The 22,145-nt window shown below is 45.7% G+C and overlaps 1 protein-coding gene across 2 annotated transcripts in view; it reads left to right on the forward strand.

Moving 5' to 3' along the window:
• Positions 1 to 5,369: 5,369 nt before the first annotated feature.
• cdh13 (cadherin 13, H-cadherin (heart)) overlaps positions 5,370 to 22,145 on the forward strand; it is a 299,980-nt gene continuing 283,204 nt past the window's right edge. For both annotated transcript variants that reach the window (XM_028958803.1, XM_028958804.1), the window contains exon 1: positions 5,370 to 5,658. In XM_028958803.1, the coding sequence (XP_028814636.1) occupies positions 5,611 to 5,658 (48 nt within the window). In that variant the 5' untranslated portion in view covers positions 5,370 to 5,610. The remainder of the gene's footprint in view (positions 5,659 to 22,145) is intronic.

Genomic DNA, 22,145 nt, shown 5'->3' on the forward strand with positions numbered 1-22,145 from the left:
TGTGATAAATGACGTAAACATAAAAAATAATAATATCAGTGTGGATAACACTGATACTGATTTCCAAAAATCTTCAGGTATTTATCCATCCATCTTCCTAAACCACCTTTCACACATGGGTATGAGCCCAAGGTAATTTCCTTTGGTCCAAGTGCTATCATTGAAAGAATACACACACACACACATAACTCACACTGTCACTTTCCATAATTGCTCAGTCCTACTTGGGGTGATGGCTGCCATAGCCCATTCTTGGAAAAAACAGAGAACCTGGAGGAAACCCGCAGCAACATGGGAAGAGCAGGCAATTCGAACTCAAAACATTGGAGGTGTGAGGCCATCCACCCTGTCACTGTGTGGCACACACACACACACACACACACACACACTCACCATGCTTTTTTTATTCCTAAGTCTATATTTTTGTTAGGCCAAGTCCAAAACCAGACTGCTCCCTCCAGGCATGCATTACAACCAAAATGGATCAAGAATGGATTGTCTCATTTAACTCATGAAAACCAACTGTGCATGTAACCAGGTTGAGTGTATAGAACAAAAAAAAATCGATTGTGGTGCTTGCAGCCTGCAATAGCTAAGACCTGCTTCAAAATACACCAACAACCCAGCCTACCAGCGGGTTTTACCCCTTTAGCCAGGAAAGCCTTATGTTGAAAATCTAGCAAAAGTGCATCTGACAGGGGGGCACTGAAAGTGGGATCAGTGGATGTTTACTGGCTTTTTGGAAAATGGGTCTCGCTTAGGAACCACAAAATCAAAACCCAAGAACTTGTGGGTCATTGCCACACTAAGGCTACATCAAATCAGATGGTTAAAGTTTACTGATTTGTTGATGTTTGTTGATTCACTTGATTTTTCAACTTCTGTATAGTGTTCAATTTACTGCTCGTGTGTTCTAGATGTGAGGGTAATAAATGGATAATTGTAGGTGAGAATATGATACTGTGTGTGTTTATCCAAACTTAATTCTTAGTTGCCTTAAATCTGTCATCCAATTCTTTTTTCGGGCAGCAATAATGTTTCTTGTCATTTTGCTCGTGTGTTCTAGACGTGAGGGTAATAAATGGATAATTGTAGGTGAGAATATGATTATGTGTGTGTTTGTCCAAACTTAATTCTTAGTTGCCAAATTTTTTTTGGGCAGCAATAATGTTTCTTGTCATTTCGGAGTTTTGGAACACTACAAAAGAAAAATGTTATTTGAGAAAATTCCAAAGAAAATCTATTTATCACACCTTCAAAGATTCAAAGAGCTGACAAAAATATTCTGTGCCCAGGGGGCCAGAATTATTCTGGATGACACAAAAGCTGGGTTCGAAAGGCCAGAGCATTGATTCCATTTCAGTTTCAATGCTTGTCAAATGTTCTCCAGCATTGAGTTTCTCTGCTGCTGGACTGAGATCAGGTGATGTCATGGCGATGACCATGGGGTGCATTTGCAGACATGTCTCATGGTCCAGGGCTAAGAAAAAATAGTCAGGGGTGATCCGGGGGTGTAGGCATAGATGAGGCAAGAGTCGGTGTGATCAAGAGAAGGGAATGAATTCCAACTACTGAATAGCGGGCGAGGAAGTAGGAAGAAGACTGGATATTTAGAGTGGAGATCGTTTTCCTCGCCCGTGTCCAGGTGGATGGCCTTGCGGGCGTCTGCATGCCCCCTGCTGGCGCTGCTGTGTGCCAGGTGACATGGCAGGTGACTGAACATATTTAATCATTTCCATGCTCAACCTTGCAGTGATGTTTTTGTTCTGTGGAGCATCCTCATCCCAAAATATATCTGAATGAATTAGAAATACGAAATATAAAGGATCATGTCAGAACGCACATACCATTGTCATGGAGAAGGGTGTTTCCAAAGGGTCAAATTAATGGCCTTTATCAAATATATAAAATTAAGGAGATCTTTGACATTACTAAAATAGGCTTAATAATTATTTAAATGATTAAAAACTAGAAGGATATTGGAGACCCATCAACTCAGTTGAAAAAAATGATCTTAAAACAATACTGATTGACAGTGATCAGAGATCAGTGAATGTCTAGGGTGCCCATATGTTAAGAAAGGAAAATGACCTTGTCATGTCATGGAGAAGACAGTCCCAATCTTCTATATGAAACCTTTGTGTAAATACAATAATACAAGTCTCGTCACAAATATATATATTGAAGAATTGTCATTGAGAAAAACAGCACAGCACACAGTGCCCACAACAAAATGTGTTTTCTGCATGTGATGATTCTGTACATGTATGAGCATGTTTATCAACCATGGACCATGACTTCACTCAGGTTATGACATTTGTGAACAAACATACATTGGAGACTGATGCGTTAGCATGTTTCCTTGATGTCATTCTATTAGCAACTTTTTATTCTATTTTCAGTCTATTTTTAATAAATAAAATACACATGTATTTCTATATTTGGTGAATTTGTGTCTTTCCTATTTGCAGGTCAGTCAGTTTGTGGGATATTTTGTATAGATATGGTAAGCTTTTGTGAAGGTGAAGGTATCTGTTACATCTAGGGTCCTGGTCTAGGGTCAGGGACATAACAAATGGGACATAGGTGTATAAACTCCAAAACGACGCGACAACACGTTAGGCTAATAGTTTATTACAAACAAGGACATTGAAACAACAAAACACACACAAAACACGTCTGGGCAGTCTAAGTCTTGTCTTCTGGTCACAATCCTTACTTCATAGCACTTCCTTCTTACTTCACACCAATACTCTTTTCACTTCACCAACAACATCTCCTCACACCACATCCTAACTTCACCCACAACATTCTTCTCTCACACCAACATTCTCCCCTTGTCCCAAAGCAGCCGCCATGTTGAGTCCTCTTCCTTATTACAGCCCACCAATCATGGCAGGAAGTGGGAGGAGTCCAATCATGGGCTGATGAGGTGCCACCCTGCAACAGTACAGAGTGAGACAGAAAGAGAGAGAGACACACACAACAGAAAACAGAACACACCCATAGTCTTCTTGGAGTGACACATTCCAATCGGCCACCCGTTTACAAATGGGAGCCATTTGTCTGCAATTGAGTTGTTAGTTTCAAACCAGGGTAGGGCTGGTAGGGCTCTGGTAGGGGTGAGGGGGTCAGAAAAACCTGGGACTTCTAGTGCTAACCATCACCCTTGGTGAGCAGTGGGCAGCCATGACAGGCATCAAATTTTTGGGCCCATTTCCTATTCAAATACAAACACGAGATACCACACAATGGCTGCAAATGTGGCATAATTTTTTAGTTTGTGTAGGAGTTCAGCATAGAGCTTTATTTTCCAAATAAAAAGCGAGAACTCATCAGTTTATATTTTTTTTTGGTTCTTACGTGACTGCTCATTTTGTGCTCTGAATTTACATCAGCACCAGTAATTTTGTGAACAGAAGGTTGTAAGCACCTGTATTGCATGAAAGACAGAAAATCTTTTTGTTTACCAAATATTATTTCATCTTTTAGCATTTGACAACCTGGATCTTGTGGAAAGAGTGACTTGTTCTCTTTGAAATAATTCATTTTGATATTATACTTTGATGCGAAGATCCTGACTTTTTGAGGTGCACCAGGTCCGCGTTACGAGCCAGAACTTCATGTTCAGTGTGCGTGTTCCTAATTTCCTGATTATGCAAACCTGTAATATTTAGCTTAAATGCATTCTTTCTGTGTCCTCTCACCGCCTGGTCATTTTATGCTGTCTTGTGTACTGATGTAAGTGACCACTATACCATGTTTATTGGGAGTAAGTCCCTGTAATTGTCAACAGTCTCAATTTCTTCCTACATTAAGACTTGTTTCATTAACATTCATTTCATGGACAAAGGGACATTGTCAATTAAATGATTTTTTGTCCATACAGTAAAAAATGGGGCAGTGGTGGCCTAGTGGGTAAGGAAGTGGCCCTGTAATCAGAAGGTTGCCGGTTTGAGTCCTAATCCACCAAGGTGCCACTGAGCAAAGCACCGTCCTCACACACTGCTCCCCAGGCGCCTGTCATGACTGTCCACTGCTCACCAAGGGAGATGGTTGAAAGCAGAGGACACATTTCGTTGTGTCACCATGTGCTGTGCTGCAGTGTTTCACAATGAAAATCACTTCACTTTCACTGATGGCTTCAAAATGCAACAAGGGGTAAGTTGATTTTTGCCATTAAATAATTCAGTTTGAAGCATACGTATGTACAGTACAAGCCAAAAGTTTGGACACACCTTCTTATTCAATGTGTTATATTTATTTTCATGACCATTTACGTTGGTAGATTCTCACTGAAGGCACCAAAACTATGAATGAACACATGTGGGGTTATGTACTTAACAAAAAAAAGGTGAAATAACTGAAAACATGTTTTATATTCTAGTTTCCACCCTTTTCTCTGATTACTGCTTTGCACACTCTTGGCATTCTCTCCATGAGCTTCAAGAGGTCGTGACCTGAAATGCTTTTCCAACAGTCTTGAAGGAGTTCCCAGAGGTGTTTAGCACTTGTTGGCCCCTTAGTCTTCACTCTGCAGTCCAGCTCACCCCAAACCATCTGGATTGGGTTCAGGTCCGGTGACTGTGGAGGCCAGCTCTCCACTTTTTGTTGAGTTCATAACTCCAATTCATAGATTTGATGCCTTCTGTGAGAATCTACCAATCTAAATGGTCATGAAAATAAAGGTGTGTCCAAACGTTTGGCATGTACTGTATGTATTGTAGTTCAGGTCAAGTGAGCAGGTCTTGCGGATTTAAAGTTACAGCTTACTCCTGGCACGAGTTCCAGAAGTGATCCCCGTCGCCGCTGCATGCGACTCCACCGCGATCGGACGCGAGTGGGCGTGAGTCTGGCTGTCGCCTCCTCGTTCCGAGCCGCGCCGCAAGACCTCTGTAACCGCGGTGGAGAAAAGAAGCATCGCGCACGGGTGACGAATTACGTTCGAATAAGAAAGTAATCTCGGCTACACTGCACATGCAGCCTGTTCCGAAACGAACACATGCGGCGAATGTCCAGATTCATCCGATTTTTGTTTCGCGGACGTACTTCTCACGATAAGCAATGGCAGCTATCGCCGGGAGTCGGGGCACCTTTTCACCCCGGAAACATTTACCCGAGCGAAGTTTTATTTTCCTCCCCAACGTGCGACAATCAACCCGATCGATGTGTCACACCGCCCGCCAGATCGAGGCGTCTGATCCGGGCGTCCGGAGGGGAGGGGAGCGCGCGTCCGCGAGAGCGCGCGCGTGCGTGCGTGCGCGCGCGCGCCCGGGGGAGTCGGGGCGGGTGGGGGTGCGGAGGAACCCCCCCATAAATCTATTGGCTGTGGTCTCGGCGCCGCGATCAAATGCTGCGCTGACGACGCTGCGCTTTTTATTTGGGAAGTTGGCAGCTCGGGAGCTCCAGGCGAGGGGGGGGCCGGCGGCTGTTTCTGCGCTCCGGAATAATGAGCAGAGCGGGACAGACCTGAACCGCGACCGCTATTACCCGTTATCGATACTGCTATTATTATTATTATTATTATTATTATTATTGCTGTTGTCATTGTCGCTGTTGCCTTTTTAAAAATTATTATTCTTAAAAACACCGACCGGGACGAGTGGGAAGATGATGGAGGTCGGGATCTGCGTCCTGCTCGCCGTCCTCGCCTCGCAGGTAAGCGCAGCGCGGAGGGTTCGGGTCCGGGGGAGGGCGGGGAGGGAGGCTGGGCTTTAACACAGCCAGATCCGGAGAGTTGGAGCCGGGAAGTCCGCCCGGTCCACGACTCGCGCGGATCAGCGTCGCGCGTTGAATTCCACGACCGGCGTGAAACGACGCCTGGTTATTTTCCGCGTCTCGCCTGCTCGTCTGTAAAAATTAAAAAAAAAAAAAAAAAAAACAAGAACCCGCGGACGTTCTCTTGTCCGAAGTTGGGTTTATTACTATTTATTTGTATGGAAATCCGTCCCCGTGCAGGCGGCGCATCTGTATTCCGCTCAGCTCCCAACTTCGGCGGCTCTTCACCAGGCGAGAGGGGGGCAAGAGAAAGAGGAATTCACTGGCGAGGGCTCCCCGAGGGGAAACGCGGCTTTTCATGCAGGCTGGGATCCGCTCACGACGTACAGACGCCGAAGTGCACGGTGCGCGTCGTTTCCACGCACGACACGGCAAAGGCGGCTCATTAAACAGGCTCTTTTTCATCAATGCACACGTTTTTTCCCCCTCTTTTCTCCATTTCAACCCCACGGAGGATCCTTCGCACGATCACCCCCCCCTCCAAAAAAAAAAAACCTGTTTTAACCCCCCGACCGATATATGGGGAGCAGGTGCAGTCGGTAAGACGGGGACCCCAGAACGGGGTCTGGCGGGGCGCTTTACGCACCTGCTGAAATGACTGTTCTTGGTAGTGGGAGTGGGAGAAGAGGGACGGTGTAGCCGACACTGTCTTACTTGTCCCCCCCGTGGGACCCCCGGCTGACTCTATGATGTTGGACTCCGGCGACACCCCCCCCCCCTCAGTAGGCATTCGCAGTCAGATCTATTTCCCTCGTCCCGCCACGTGTGCCAGGGAGTTCCACGGGCGTGGGAAGTTGGGAGCGGGGCTCTCGCAACCTAAAATATTATAACTGGTGAGTCTGAATGACTCGTGAATGTCGTGACTGGCGGGAAAATGACCCGCTCAAGGGCTTTGCGTGGGGAGACAAGGGGACGAACTCCAAAGGCCCCGTGTCAAAATCTCCACTTTGCTGGGCCACGGCATCTACAAAGCACTTTTATTTAAAAAAAAAAAAATCCAAATGTGAATCAGATTTCCCAGGGGTTTCCGGAGAGGAAAACAAGACACCACAGACCCCACGAAGAAGACTATCTTTATTCGTTTAAACCCCGAAAGCTCCGTTCTGAAACAGTAGCCTGCGTGTCATCCTGACCGGTTCCTTGGCCCGGCACCAGTCATCTCGTCTCTCCCGACGCGCGGCCGGGACGGGCGCAGCGCTTATTTATAGCGGCGAGATTCCGACCCCACCCCCATCCTGCTGTAAATCCCGACGGTTATTCTCCTTTACAGTGTTGCGCCTTGAAAAAAAGTCGAGAAGAGTCGCCGACTCCCGCGTCCGTGTGCGCATGCGCGCAGCGACGAACCGCTTTGGCCGTGGAACATCCGCAGGTTCGGTCATCGTTTACTTCTCCGAGCTGTCACCACGTGTGGGGCGTTTTTCAGTCGAGTGGCAGCAGTGAGGTCCGCAGGGCGGCCTCAGTTCAAACCCAGGCTAGCACCCTGTGTGTGGGCGAAGGGTGTGTGTGCGCCCTGTGGGTGGTGGGTGGCCTGGTGCCTTGTCCTGGTGGAGTTCCTGTCCTGGAATGGGCTACGCGGCAGCCTTGAACCACAGTTACAGCACCAAACGGTAAAGGCGTGAGTGGCCGATGTTTGCTTTGACCGATGAAAAGGAGGAGAAATCTTGCACAGAATTGACCGGGCTTCGATGAATTTGCATCCGTCTCTTTCGCTCATACACCGGAGGCCTATTTATTTGTACTTTTTTTATTTTACATTTTATTCCACTATTCTTTAACAGGCACGGCACAGGCCGGTGCATGAAATGAAACAAGAACAGATAAAAGGTGAATGAAGATGGTGCACACCAAAAAGTGCTGAGCACTGCAGTGCTGAGCGAATCCCCGGAGCTGTAACCATGGAGCTGCGGGTTCTAGACGTACGACTTACAGACTTGAAAGTTATGGTGGTCGTTGGGGTGGGGGGCGGCCCAGACCGTCCCTCTCTGCAAAACCGGTGAGCATCTCATGGCAAAAAATGCGGCTTTGCGCTCGTTGGCCGTGAGTTATTTTGGGCCGAGTGACCTTGGGATGCGTTTGCAGTGGAGCGCTGGCCTAATTGGTTGTACATCCTCTCCTGCACGGTGATCCCGTTCCCTAATCCTTGGCACTGTGTGTCACAATCCTGCCAGTTGATCATATTAGCAACAAGTGTAGGACTCCCCCCCTGTGCAACCCCATAGCACACACGCCAGATGAAGACCTTTAACATTACATTTACATTTAAGGCATTTGGCAGATACCCTTATCCAGAGAAACTTATAACGTGCTTCCATGGTACCATCAATGAAGTGATCAGTTCTGGTTCACTAGGACCCCCAACTATGAATACAATCTTTTTATTCACTCTGTTGTAGTTTCTATACAGAAGTCAGGCAATAAGAAGGTTACAAGTAAATCTAAATATTCTTTAAAGAGGAAGGTCTTGAGCTGTCGTTTGAAAGTGCTCAGTGACTGAGCTGTTCTGACCTCGAGGGGAAGTTCATTCCACCACCGAGGGGCCAAAACAGAGAAGAGTCTAGATGAATGTCTTCCTCGTACCTTCAGAGATGGAGGGACCAGACTTCGGCTTTTCAACCGTAAGCAGCCGCCGAGCTGATATATATTTACATCCAATGGTTTAAGTAGGGGTTGTTGAGCATCACATGACAGCCACTCGTGTTGTGGAACACAATTGCGTTCTCTGATGGGATTGATGCTTCCTCAGCTTGAACGTCTTAAAGTGCCAAGAGGAACGGAATCTAACGTAGACGTGGGCAATGCTCAGCTCTCCTCTGAACATGGATGTGGTGTGTCTGTTTCACCACTACTAATCAGTACTGTAATAAAATGAGGAGTTAAAGACGCCTAAGAGCAAAGACTTTCTTTTAATGCGTGTGCATTGCATCAAAGCCCATTGCCATTTCCATCCTCGCAACCTCTAGAATTTCAGTGTTGTGATATGTTGCACGGCACATTCCTGTGTCCTGCGATGATAAATATCTATTCTAGTCTACCAAATATAAATGATGAAGTTGCTTGGGCATGTTCATATATTTTCTTGGCCTGGGCTCTAGTGGAATCTACTGTTGTGTATGACGTGAAGCATTTCTATCTTACTTTCTGAGCAAATCTCGGCACAGGGCAAAACGCAAGCAAATGCAGTACCAATCAAGAGTTTACACTATAATGGACTATGTCTCCTGTATTGGATTGTTTAAATAGCTTCTTTTTTTTCAGAACTTGTACATACTTTGGATTTCTTGTATTTCTACCAACCCACACACTGTCAGCCCTTTTTTTTGACCCTTGATCACATGAATTATGGCAATTTACTGTCAGATTGAGGAATACAACATGGCACTGAATTGGGGAATGAGCCTGTGAGCTATATTGGTCACAGCACCATTATTTCATTTGAACATTGCTTGTGCAAAAGGATTCTAATTAAAAATAAATTGCATTTTAATTGTTGGTCGAGCTCTGAAATCCCTGCAACGAATATCATTAAAAAACCTGGACAGTTTATTAATACTTGAACAAGTTTAGGTTTTGGACAAGGAAAGTGAATATTTAATGTCCTTTCAGGGCAGATCTCGACAAAGCCAGATCTCCTCTCCAGTGCAGAAGTGCGGAATGCACTAGCTGTTGGCCACAGTGGAGCTGCCAATGCTTAGAGAAGGCTTGGCGTGAGATATGGAGCTGATTTGGGCAGGGTACAGAACAACATGAAACATTTCAGAATTAGATTTTTTGATTTTTGTGACTGTTGCTGGGGTGAATACTGGCAGGGCGCTCGAACCCAGTCTTAATACCTCCTAAAACGCAGCGCAGTCGGTGTACCCACTGTATAGCGATCTGCTTTTCAACCCTTCCCATATGAAGAGGAAGGGGTTTCATCATTAAAGCTGACTTCAGCAAATTTCTTGATATGTTTCCGTTATCACCAGGTCATCCTCCTTTAATTTATTTTAAAGTTATACACGTTTGGTTTGTTAAAAAAAAAAAAAACTAAAGTTTGGACAGACCTTTGGTATTATATGAAGAGGCTATAGTGAAGAATATAATACTGGAATAAAAGAACAAATGCTTCATGACTGCTTTTATCTTCATGACTGCTTTGTTCACTGTTGGCATCATCATAATCAACTTTATGAGCAAATGAGTGAATGAAAAGCCAACAAGTGCCCAACATAGGAACTCTCTTCATGTACGTTTGTCCTGGGGCAGTGGTGGCCTAGTAGTTAAGGAAACGGACCAATAATAGGACCCGATCCGCCAAGGTGCCACCGAGGAGCCACTGAGCAAAGTAGCGTCCCCACACACTGCTCCCCGGGCTCGGGGGACACATTTCGTTGTGTGCACCGTGTGCTGTGTATCACAATGACAATTCAAAGATAATAAAAAAGCCAAATACATTTTTTTTCCCCTCTTATTGTCTTCTGTGTGCCACAGTGTAGAAAAACATACGTGAGAAGGTGTGTACCTACTGCATGGTATGCATGGACCGCCGTGCGAACATTAGTTGAGCCAGTGACAAAGCTGACGTGCCTTTCCCTCGTCCCCATGTTTCAGCGAAATGTAATCGGCAGTTTGAACCGACTGCGTCCACATCAATAAGGGGCGCTGGAAAAAAAAAAAAAAAAACACCTCACCGAAAGGTAAATCCTTAAGCCGTTTCTGATAAGTGGGGCTGTTTATGAGGCGCGCTAGCATGTAGCACCGTGAGGAGAATTGGCTCCCAGGAGCTTAGTGTTTGTGGAGGCATTTCCACCCTGCGAGAGGGAGTCGTAATTACAGCCGGAGCGGCCAGAGGAGCACAATAAGGTAAATTAAGGTTCTTGCTAATGCAGGCGGTAATGAGAGCAGCCAGTCATTAGCGGCGGCGTGGAACAGAATGCCTCCTTCTCCTCCCGGATTCCTTTGTGCGGAGGGCTCTGTCCCCAAGCGAAGGTCAACGATGAGCAGCTCCGACTGGGTTTTGAAGCTCCCCTCTTAATTGTCGGACTCCTTCCCGCGGAGATGTGTCTGGAAGCGGGTTACAGATGGATGTGGTTGTATTCATGTGTGTTATGCAACGCGGCACGAGGCGGCGGGGTCCTTTCTCAGGCTTTGCCGAACCGTCATTGTCAGGTCACTAATAATAATATATCCCGGGCTGCAGGGAAGAGAAGGTGTTTGATGTCGGAAGGGCCGAAGTGTGCATTTGTGATGACCGTCTGTGCGCAGAAGACACTTAAACATGAAGAAGCTCTGCGGTTTTTACGGCAGTTAATGGACGGAGATATCAGCCGGATTGCGGGAAAAAAACAAAAAAAAAACGGCCGATGGGCTCATATCTCGGCCTCGCTAAAGCTTTGCATGTGCGGCAATGCCGTGTCGTAAGAGGTTTCGGTATGATGTGAGGCCAGGAGAGGTGCACGTATCGCTCCCTCCCCCACCTCGGAGTCTCCCATCATTAAACCGAAGGCCTGAGTAATGCCCCGGCTCAGTCTCCATCCCTGCTCATCCCTCGACGATTGTGGTTCAGCAGTTACCAATAATGGACTGTAAGGTCAGCGGCAGCCTGTGTGAAGCGGGTAGATAGGAAAGAGAAACGGGCCTGTTTTCATGTTCGGAAATGTCCATAACTCCGGCCCGGATGGATTTCATCGATGGGTTACTTATATTAGCTCCGGGGCTTTTACTGCAGCAAATTCTTAAACTACCCAAGTTTTAAGAAGAAAAGCAGTTGTGTTAACACTGTTAAAAAAAAAAAAAAAAAAGATTAGTCAACTAACTTTCATCAAAATTTGAACACAAATTTCACTCAAAGTCTCCTTTCCCAGAGGCGGATAATTTCACTTGCTTGAGCTGCTTCTTTCTTCCATGTAGAGTTTCCTTTGACAAATATTTCGCTGCATTGTGAGCTGGGCAAGGGGAGTTATTCCAACAAAATCCTTCTGTTCCTTCCGTGGCGGAACAAAAAAAAAAAAGAAATCCATTTTTCGTTTGGACCTGTGTTCTTTGTGTTCTGAAAAGGAACGAGGACAATGTTGTTGTGGCAACTCCACTGGCAGATTAATTGGCTCCGAACAAGTTCACTGGATATTGCTCTCATTAAATATCCAGCAGGCCAGTGGCCGTGTGCGATGAAGTCAGAGCTCGGTGAGAGCAGACGGAATTAACGGGAGACCCGCGCGCCTACGACGTTCTTCGATCAGCATAGAAGTGCGATAAACAGCGGAAAACGTTGCCTGGTGGTTGGCCGCCCCGCGTCCCTCGTCTCTCCCCGTCTGTTTGATCATCTCATCCCTCCATCAGGCAGATAATTGTGGAGGAAAGCCGCGGAAGCCGGAGACTCCAGCTCAAACACAGTAGTGTATGGCAGAGCGAGCCGAGCCATTAAGAGTCTCGTGCCACTAGGATTATCAAAATATGGAAATATATATATATATATGTATATATTTGTATATTCACACATATGGTTTATACACTAGTGTATATACTAAAAATGACTCCTTTGAGACGTTATCGATGCCACCAGTTGCAACACATCAATGTACATTGAGCTGACCTTCGGCTTGCTCGCCGAAGTACACATGCATGCCTCTTAACCTGTCGTATGGAAAATTGTATTAGGTATTGATTACCGCCCCGGGTATCGGAATCACATTTGAAATTATTGCATCGCCAAAACCCTACGCCTTCACCTGGCTCACCTAAAGTCATGTCAAATATTTATTCATGAGTCCTTTTAATCACGCATCGTTCTTTCAACAAACAACTCGCCCGTCCTCCTTCACCCCACCACCCCCACGCAAACTCATCTTCATTTCGCTCTTCTCCTTCTCTCCTTCAGTGGAGTCCGACCGGTCCTCACACTCCCGGGCTTCTGCACATTAGCTTTGTGGCGCGTGTGCGCGTCACCCTAATTATGCCCCGCTAATTAAGTCCCTCCCTGACCCATCACCTCAGCTAAGTGTGCGCGTGACCCCGCACCGGCGACCCGCTCTGAGGCCACGCGCAGCTCGAGATGGAGAGATCCTGACGGGTCGTTGCCCGTGGTTACTGTTTGTCGGAATGCGAGCCCCTTCCCTCTCCCGACAGGCTGTTTGGTGGCGGAGGCAGGTGACGCGGTGAAGGCGATGCATGTTGATGCGCCGCTCCGCCTGACACGTTGAGATTAGAGACTCCGGGAACGCAGATGGTTGGAGAGACCGTGGCTGCAGCACTTAACAAGGTAAAGCGCTTGTGTTGCGTGCTTGTGTGTGTGTGTGTGTGTGTGTGTGTTTGAGTGTGTATAGGTGCATGTATATCTGTGTATGTATACATTTATGAGAGAAGTGCTGAAGATAAGTGGCAGGCTTCGATCTTGATCTCTTTGATATGTGATGAAAGGGTTACAAGCAGACATAGATGCTGATGATATGGTCCTGTAGGTACAAACACACACACACACACACACACACACACTCCCTCATCAGATAGATTTCCTCCTCAGACCTCATGTTTATCATCTTCATGTCCAGCCCAAAGCAGGGGCTTAAGGCAACCTCGCCTGCACTTAACCACGTCCCCTTCGCTTCCCTGCCCAGCGAGGAAGAAGAAGGTAACTCGCTGGGACGTGATGGGGCAGCAACGAGGTTGACTGGCTGTCCCCCAGGTCACGTTCCTTTCCCTTCCACCGTTGCCAAGCACCTTCCACTTCCTGTTGCGTTTAATTCGGGGTGATGCTCAGCAGACAGCCCTGGCCAAATGTCACATCTAAGCAGAGGAGAATCAATCACTGTCACAGCTCCATGGGGCTGCAGTTTCCCTGCAGGCCACCTAGATGGCGACAGAGTGCCAGAAATTAACTGGAAGGTATAGGCAGCTGGAGACAATGCTGCTGAAGGTCTGGCGGCCTGATGCAAGCGTGTTCTCTGCCAAAGAGCCTTGTCAAAGCAGATAGCCGATTAAACTCTTGAACCTGACTGTCAAAAGACCAGCTCTCCGTTCCGCACTCTTTGATGAAAAACTGGCAATAAAGCCAACGGCAAACTGCTTCGAGACAATTAAGAACTTCTTCCAGACATATTACAGCAGGTATTGTCACATCGTGCACTGGGAAGAACAAGTTCTCTTCTGTAAGGTTAGAGTTCAGCCGCGTTTCGGTAAACACACTCAGAAGCTTTTTATATCGCAGCGACTCTGCGTCTTTTGAAGAGCCGGGGGTTGCAAGTGTCTTTAAACGATTTGCGATGTTGCCCTGTTTCACGGTAATAAAGGAAGCAAGCTTCTTCCTACAATTAATCCAATGGTGTCACGAGTGACAGACCCGGTTGTATGATGTCAGGCTGAGATGCCAACTGCGGGTTGAATCCACTTATGCCCAACCGGGGTGCCGCGAGCCTCACATTCATGCCGTGTAATCAGCAAATGAACATGTGATTCATCTCTCTGCAGTCGGCTGGTTTGTTCTATTTTGCCTCCTCCTGCCTGACATTTGAAAGAAACCTGTCAGCGGGAGCCCCGCTGTTTTCAGACTTGCTTTCTGCGAACACAAAGCAGCCATCCTCCAGCCACTCTGAGAAAAGAGAGGATAAAAAGAACCCAAGATCCCTCCGTCTTTTTCTACCAGCTCCACTATAAAAAGCGTGGCTTCCATCAACGTGCGGCGGTGTTGGTTGGTGTGCGGTAAATCTCCGGCGTGCGCCTGTGTTAGTCATGAAGCGTCTCTGGGCCGCTATTTCTAGGCCATTGTTTGCTGAGGGTTTGCTGAGGCTTCATATATGATTCGAGGCTGAGAAGTCACCATCACTGCTCTGTCTCCAGGCCCAGCGTGAGACCTTCCAACCCACTGCTGATTACCAGGCAATCACTGCGTGTGAGGGGAGGGGATAAAAAAAAATAAAAAATCTGAGAACTTTTGCCGTAATGAAACATATTATTCTGCCTTCCCTTTGGGCTCACGTTCTATACAAAAGTGACGCCAGGCCCCCAGAGGACAAATTCAGTCCTTTAAAATCAAAGGGGGACTGAGCTCAGTGATCTAAGATAGGAGGCTTTTTGCTGCTGAGCACGGCGCTGTTTGTGCATTCATTACCTGCGTGTCCTAGATTTGTGTCTGTAAGGAGGGAAGAGTCTTAATTAAAGAGCAGCGCTGCTGTCAGGCGGTGGCTGCAGGCAGCCGGTGGTCACCGTACCAGGACCTCTGGAGCATCTGTTTGTTCTGTGTCTGTTTATTTTTGTGTGTGTGTGTGTGTGATATTTATAGCGACCAAGACTCGGGCAGCATCTCATGCGACCTTTGTCCTTTTGCCATGTCACCCATGGACTGTATTCAAGTATGTGCACACACCCAAACTCACACACGGACGCAAGCACGGTTGCAGACGTCTGACGCCAGACCCGGGGTGTTTTTTTTAACTTTGAAACTAATCTTTTTGGACACAATAAGTCTGTTCTGAAATCTTCTACCCTCCCATCATGTATTTTGTGATTGCTGAACTTGAATCACTTCACTCTCTTAAGGAACATTGCGTGACCGTACAGTTCATGCTCGTGCATTCAGATATCTTTGGAAATAAGGAATGACGTGAGTGGTTTCCGTAGTTTTTGGGCAGACGGCACAGGTCATGCACCGACACCCAACATGGTCAGCGGTACAGGCAGCCAGTTTGTTTGAGTGTTTTATGAACAAACAGGGGCAGAAAAATTGAATAGCAGCTTATTTACATTTACGGCATTTATCAGACGGTCTTATCCAGAACGACTTACAATCAGTAGTTACAGGGACAGTCCCCCCCCTGGAGCAACTTAGGGTTAAGTGTCTTGCTCAGGGACACAATGGTAGTTAGTGGGGTTTGAACCTGTGACTCTGTAGTCTTCTGGTTCATAGGAAAGTGTGTTACCCACTAGGTTACAACCACCCCATTTATTAAAAAAGGAAAAATAATCTAGTTCATTTTTTAAAACAGTGGACGTCAGAAACTTAAAATAAAGTGGGAACTAGATCATTTTCATTTGTATGAACTGGCCTTTGAGCTGGAACTGTCCTGGATAACATTCCGGTACACAGCCATAAAAGCAAAATGGGGCCAAAACCACACACGAAAGCCAAATTCCATTTATGCAGATGTTTTAAATGTCCAAAATTTCACTCAGATTGTTGTATTGTGTGCTGATAATATTTTTATCAGTAAAATGGACACCCATACTTTATCTTTAGTTATACACATAGCCCGACGCAGGGCGACAGATAGGCCTGCAGCTTTATCTGTAACTGGCCAGCCCATCTGCTGGGAGTCTGCAGCTAGTGTTCAAACTTTTTTTTCTTCTTCCTTCTGCCAGCAGGAAATATGCATCAGACTGGATTTGATTTTCATTAGGATTTCATGTGCTGCCTGTCATATCCTGTCCTCACCCTGCACGCTTAGCTGGACACAATTTTACGCCCCTGTGGACACATGCAGGGTGGCCGATTTCCCTTTTTTCCCCCGTTAAACAATTTTTTCCGGGAACAACACAGTGTGGCTTTTGCTGGGTGGGGGAAAGGGTTTTTTCTCTTTCCTCACATAAACAATGTCCTGCCATTCTGGTGCTGATCTGTGCTGATCGGTGCATGGCACACTAATGCACGAGCATCACAAGTCTTTCCGAATCTATTAGACGATGCCTCTCCTGATCCAACAGGAGAGTCCTTCTCCGTTAACATCAACCAAAATTGTGGTCAACTAGGCTGACTCTTATGTTTTCTACACTGAGCAATGGTAACCTGATTTCCTACTCATTTACTCTGGCTTTACCCGCTCATTTATAACCCATCTGAACACCAACTACATACGGCCAGACACAAATGGGCGTGTGCATTGCGTCCGTAAAAAATTTTACTGTAAGAACACACACACACAAAGTAACTTGTTGACAAGGATGAAGACAAACACCAGTCATGCTCGGCTGAGTGTTTCTCACTTTCAATCAATGCAAGATAATTCTGCACACCGGCACGCTAATGCAATCCGAGACAGACTGCGGGTGCTTTTTTTTTTATGTTGGATTGGACAAGGAGCTATGCAGAGCAGGCTATGGCCATCGCAGCTCTGTAAAATTTGTGTAGGCGCTGCCAGATTGAGGTGCGACTTACACTCAGTCCACATTGGATAAAAGATTAATCTGACCTGAGAGTTGACCGTTTCAGACTGCGACCGGTTTTCTCGTGATCCACGCATTTCATTTCGCAATACGTAGCCCACCAGCTGTCCACAGCACTCGATTGTTTTTACACTGCATGACTGTGAAAGACTCCAATTACCAGGATTCACGCCTGTGCTGTTAATTTCCCCAATTGGTATGCAGTCTGCCTATGGCGATGCCATAAAATGTTTTTTTAGGATTCAGTGACTCACGACATGTGTGCACACACTTGCAGATGCAAATTTAGATTTTATGGGAGCTTTTTGAATGATCAGCAATGTTAACTCGAGCAGCAGAGGTGTGTGTTTGACAGCGGCCTATTGTTGCTCTTTTTATTTATTAGATTATTTATGTATTTGTAGATTTTTCCTTTTTTGGCCTTGCTCCTTGTACGCTGCACCTCCTGCTTTCAGACCCCTAAATGACTCCAGCATCCACTGCCATGTCGTACAATAGCCCCTTGTTCTAGGCATTGCTTTGGGATGACAGCACGCACGACACGTGGCAGTTCGCCTGTAGCTCATAAAGAGCGCCTTTTGTCATGGTCATTTTCCAGCTGTCTTGTTGCATTCTGCGTTTATGAAGTGAGATTTATACTCCAGACCAGTACTCCGATGACACCCGCCCACCCACCCCCCAAACACACCACCACATTTCCTAGCTCTTCATGGCACCACTACATTGCCTCCAATGGCTGTTATTGCCCAGTGTGTAATGTAAAGCAATATTTTTATAAGCAAATGTAATTAATAATTTATCCACATTTGAATGAGTACAGTAGTTCTGTAAATCAGGAAAAAATTTGAAGCATTCTTTGCTATTTCACTAGGGAGCATGTCCACTGAAGCATAAAACACGCCCCTTTGGATTGTCTTTGAAATGGATGTTGATTGTCTTAGAAATGGATGCTTTTTGAGCTTATCAGCTTAATTAGACCTTGACAGCTATACATGTTAATGTACGCAGCTTTTGGTCATTTCAAGACGTTTACACTATTGACCAGGCTGCTGTTAAAATGATGGGCTTTGATCAGTTGCATCTAGAAGCAGTGGGAAATATACAAAATATGGCTATGGCTATTTATATGCATAAACTGAACCAAAAAAACAAAAGAAAAAAGTTTTCAATTAATTCAACAACCAGACAGGCCACCGGTCCAGTGTATATCACTGGATAGTGGAAGGAAATCTAAGGAAACCATATTACTCATGGAGGAAACGCCGTCATCGAGAGCAACTTACAATCAGTAGTTACAGGCACAGTCCCCCCATGGAGACACTCAGGGTTAAGTGTCTTGCTCAGGGACACAATGGTAGTAAGCGGGGTTTGAACCTGGGACTTTTGGTTCATAGGCGAAGAATAGTCTTTACGTAATTAACACAAACAATCATATAGTGGCATCTTGGCGGCTTGGGATTCGGCAACCTTCTGATTACGGGGGCGCTTCCTATACATACAGACAGCTTGACTGGAAGCTTGACTAGTTTAAATAGCGTGGACGAATTAAAAAATTCACATTATAACCCTTACACTAGTAGATGGTCCTATATTATCCATATACTCTGTGGTTGGTGATATGGCAGATGAGGAAAACCTCTCCTAACAATCCGTTTACTGAGGCGTGTTCACAACTGGCCGGAAAGGTCAGAGCGCTGGGTGTTTGTAATGAATCGCTGGTGGGTTTGCGTCACGGGCAACTCAATTTTCATTACCAGCCTCATCGACAAAGGCTTGGCCCCGATCCTACCTGTTTTCCCTCCCACCCTCTCCACAACTCTCTCTTCCCCCTTTCCCCTCAAGCTTGCATGCCTCTTTCCGAGAAAGCTGCACAAAGGGAAATTTTAAAAAGCACATTTGATGGAGATTAATTGTGTTTCGCCAATTGATGATGAAGGGGAAGAAAGAAAGAAATAGTTGGATGAGCTGAGTTTCGCCCTCCCTTCTCCACTCCCATTTTATCCCTCTCTCATAGTACTGAATGCCTTTGGCCGGATGGATGACTCCGGAAAGTTCCCTGACAATCTCATTGCTCACGTGTACATTTTCCCACAATGCACCCGAGTGGGGCATTTTGGTTGCTCGGTTCAAGAAGTGAAGAATTTCTATTTTCACCAGCTCAGGGCCAAGATTGATTAACAGGGTGTCTTCAGCTGCCATTTGGGTGTTTGGGGAGGAGGCCTGAAAGTAATGCCTAATTCTATCACCATCTAGAATGGAAAGGGTCTTATCCAGCAGCTAGTCGCCACTGACAGCCCTACAATGTTTTCACTGGACGCCCCTCGCTCTTTATAGATGAGTTCGGCTCCCTTGTCTTTATGCCTGTCTTGCCCAGATCTACCAGTTTAATGTATATCCTGTGCAAGTCGCGTCCTGCTGTTAAGAGCCGTGGTTTGCTTCGTTTATTGGTAAAAATAATCTATATATAGTCTTTAATAATTATTAATTGTAAATGTTCTCTTGCACCTGTGTTTGTTTCTCTCTCTCTACGTAGCACCATCTGACCCTGAAAAGACGAAGAGAAAGGATCTGCGTACTTATCATAATCTCTTCCAGGTCTATTTCAGGAGGCACATGCAAGCTTTAAAGCGTGCAGAAATTGGGACATTGGAAGAATGCACACTAGATTGTAAAAGTTCAATTGCATGCCACATTGTATCTGATTTAATAAAGTGAAAAATTTTGGTTGAAAAATACATTTGTCGGGTATGGCATTTCAGGCAAATGGCTTCGCATACGTAAACGTTGATTGTTTGCAGTGTTCTGATTGGTCACTCCTGTATGACAGACATGCTTAGGTCATTTCTTGAGCTGGCTGACATGGCTTTAAAATGTAAAATGTGAAACAACGATGCGCTGCTGCAAATGGAGGAGATCGTTGTAGTACTTGTGTTTGTGTGGCGGGCTTATTTCATGATCAAATCCTTCCACCTGCTGTTTCTCTACATAAGCTGTTTACCAACCAAAGAAATCAAGAGCCGTTAAGCAAGTTAAAATGTGCACGTTGTCCACATTTCTAGTCCATTTTACTAGATACCGAACTTCTGTTTATTTCTTCATGAGCTCTGAGTGGTTCTGTACTTTTTTGTTTGCTTGAATGTAATAGAGTCTCTTGTGCTCTCAGGACAATCATATTCCAATCTGGTTTACTCTGATTGAAAGTAGAAAACATTTTAAACAATTATTTCACATTCTTTTCATTGTCTGCATGCAAACACACACTAACGCACAAAAAATGCTTTTTCTGTAACTCGATGAACTCCAAAATAAGAGCAGACCCGTTTGGTTCTGTGGTTTAATAATGGATTTTATTTATTTATTTCGAGTGAGCCTATGGGCAGGTGATGCCTGACAGATGGAAAGGCCACTCCCAGTGACCTTGGGCCCCTTCTCCCAGTGGCCTTGAGTTCCTTCGGTGCTAGATCAAATCGTAACTCTTTCTGTAGAATGGAAAAGGACCTTGTGAAAAGGGCTTTCATCCTCACAGAGGAAACGTATCAAAACTCCCTACCGATGCGGTAGCAGCTAGTGTCTTTCTTTTATAGCTATAACAAAATCTGTGTATTTTCAGATTTAAGAGCTCTCAGGGTCATTTTACAGGGACGCTGACCATCAATAGTCTCAGTCGACCTACCAGAACCATAGAAAGTCAATGCTGGGCATCTCTCACATTTCTATCCCTTTTTTTTATAATGTCTTTGCCGTCTTCTTTGAAGTAAAGTTTAAAAAAAGCGTCGGCTCTTGATATCACCCCCCCCCCGTTATTGTTTCCTCTCCCTCGGGCTTTATCACAACAAAAGCAGCGGGTCTGATCGTATTCGGACGCTGAGGGGAATGATAAATCGTGCTGGTTTTATAGCAGGGCTGTCTTGCCGCATTGAGGATTGGGATTAGCCGTGAGGAGCGAGAAGAGGGGGGGGCGGAAGAGTGAAGGGAATGGTGGGAGAGTGGAATATGGGGGGTCTCTGTGCTCTCGTTTTAACGGCCTGCTTGTGAGTGTTACCGTTTTTCAGCCATTGACGTTTTTACTGAAATTGAGACATGAGGGGGATTTCGAGTGATTCTCACCACGTGTGTGTTAATGGAGCGGATAATGCAATAAATAATTGTACATTATAATGTATGTATAGTATAATTTGGCCAAGAACCCCCCAAATGCCCCAGGTAACCCATGGCATGTATAAAAAAAACATTTATCATACAAATAGGGAAGGCTGCCCACTTCAGTCTGGCACCAGTTTGATCATCAGTCTTATTCCTCCTTGCCAATGGCAGGAATGACCAGAGGCATTATGTTTTCAGCTTTTCTGTCCATCTGTCCACCTGTACATCTCTTCATCCATCCCATTCTTGTGAAATCAAATATCTCGGGGCATGTCAGAGAATTTCGTTAAATTTGGTGGGAACAGAGGACCTCATTGGGTCTCAGTGATGAAGTGATTTCATTTTGGTGGCCAAAGGTCGAAGCCGCCGTGACCTTATTATCCTGAATGCAATATCTGCACAATGACCTGAGGAAGTATATAAAATTTTGGCTCATTAAGGTCAGCGTGACATACAGCTCAAGGGAATTTCTTTCAGTTGAGGTGACATGTTTACTTGAGCTGTTCAACCTGGTCAGGAAAAGCCTGAGGGGTCATGGGGGACTTTGTTGTGTGGAGAGTGGTCGACCAGCCCCAATAATGCATTTCTGTGTCCTCTATTTGAGCAAGGCTAATTTGTGCCAACCATTTTAGGTGACTGGGTATAAAAAGTTTACGGATGCGGTGCTTGGTTTTCTTTTCTTGTCCCCTCGACCCTCTCTTCTTCTCCATCATGACCTTTCTGTTTACGTTTCCTAGGTCAAGGTAATATTTATCTATCTTGTCACTAAAATAGCTGCTACTATGTTAAAATGTCGTGTGTACCAGAAAAGCTAAAATACATTTTGGTACGTTCTGCTACGGAATGTGTAAAGAGCGTGTCTGGTGTGCCTGAAGCAAGCTCCTGCAAGGACGTGTGCATCAAATGCCGATGAGGCAGATTTGTTGTTGTTGTTTCTGGCTGAACGTGATGGTCCATAAAGCCCAGAGGTGGTCAGGGACGTGCCGTTGTGTGATAATGACCTCACAGCATTTCCCACCTGCCTCAAAACACACACACACACACACACACACACACACACACACACACGCACGCACACACACACACACAGACAA

The sequence above is a fragment of the Denticeps clupeoides genome, chromosome 17 (assembly GCF_900700375.1).
Source record: "Denticeps clupeoides chromosome 17, fDenClu1.1, whole genome shotgun sequence".
NCBI classification, from domain to species: Eukaryota; Metazoa; Chordata; class Actinopteri; order Clupeiformes; family Denticipitidae; genus Denticeps; species Denticeps clupeoides.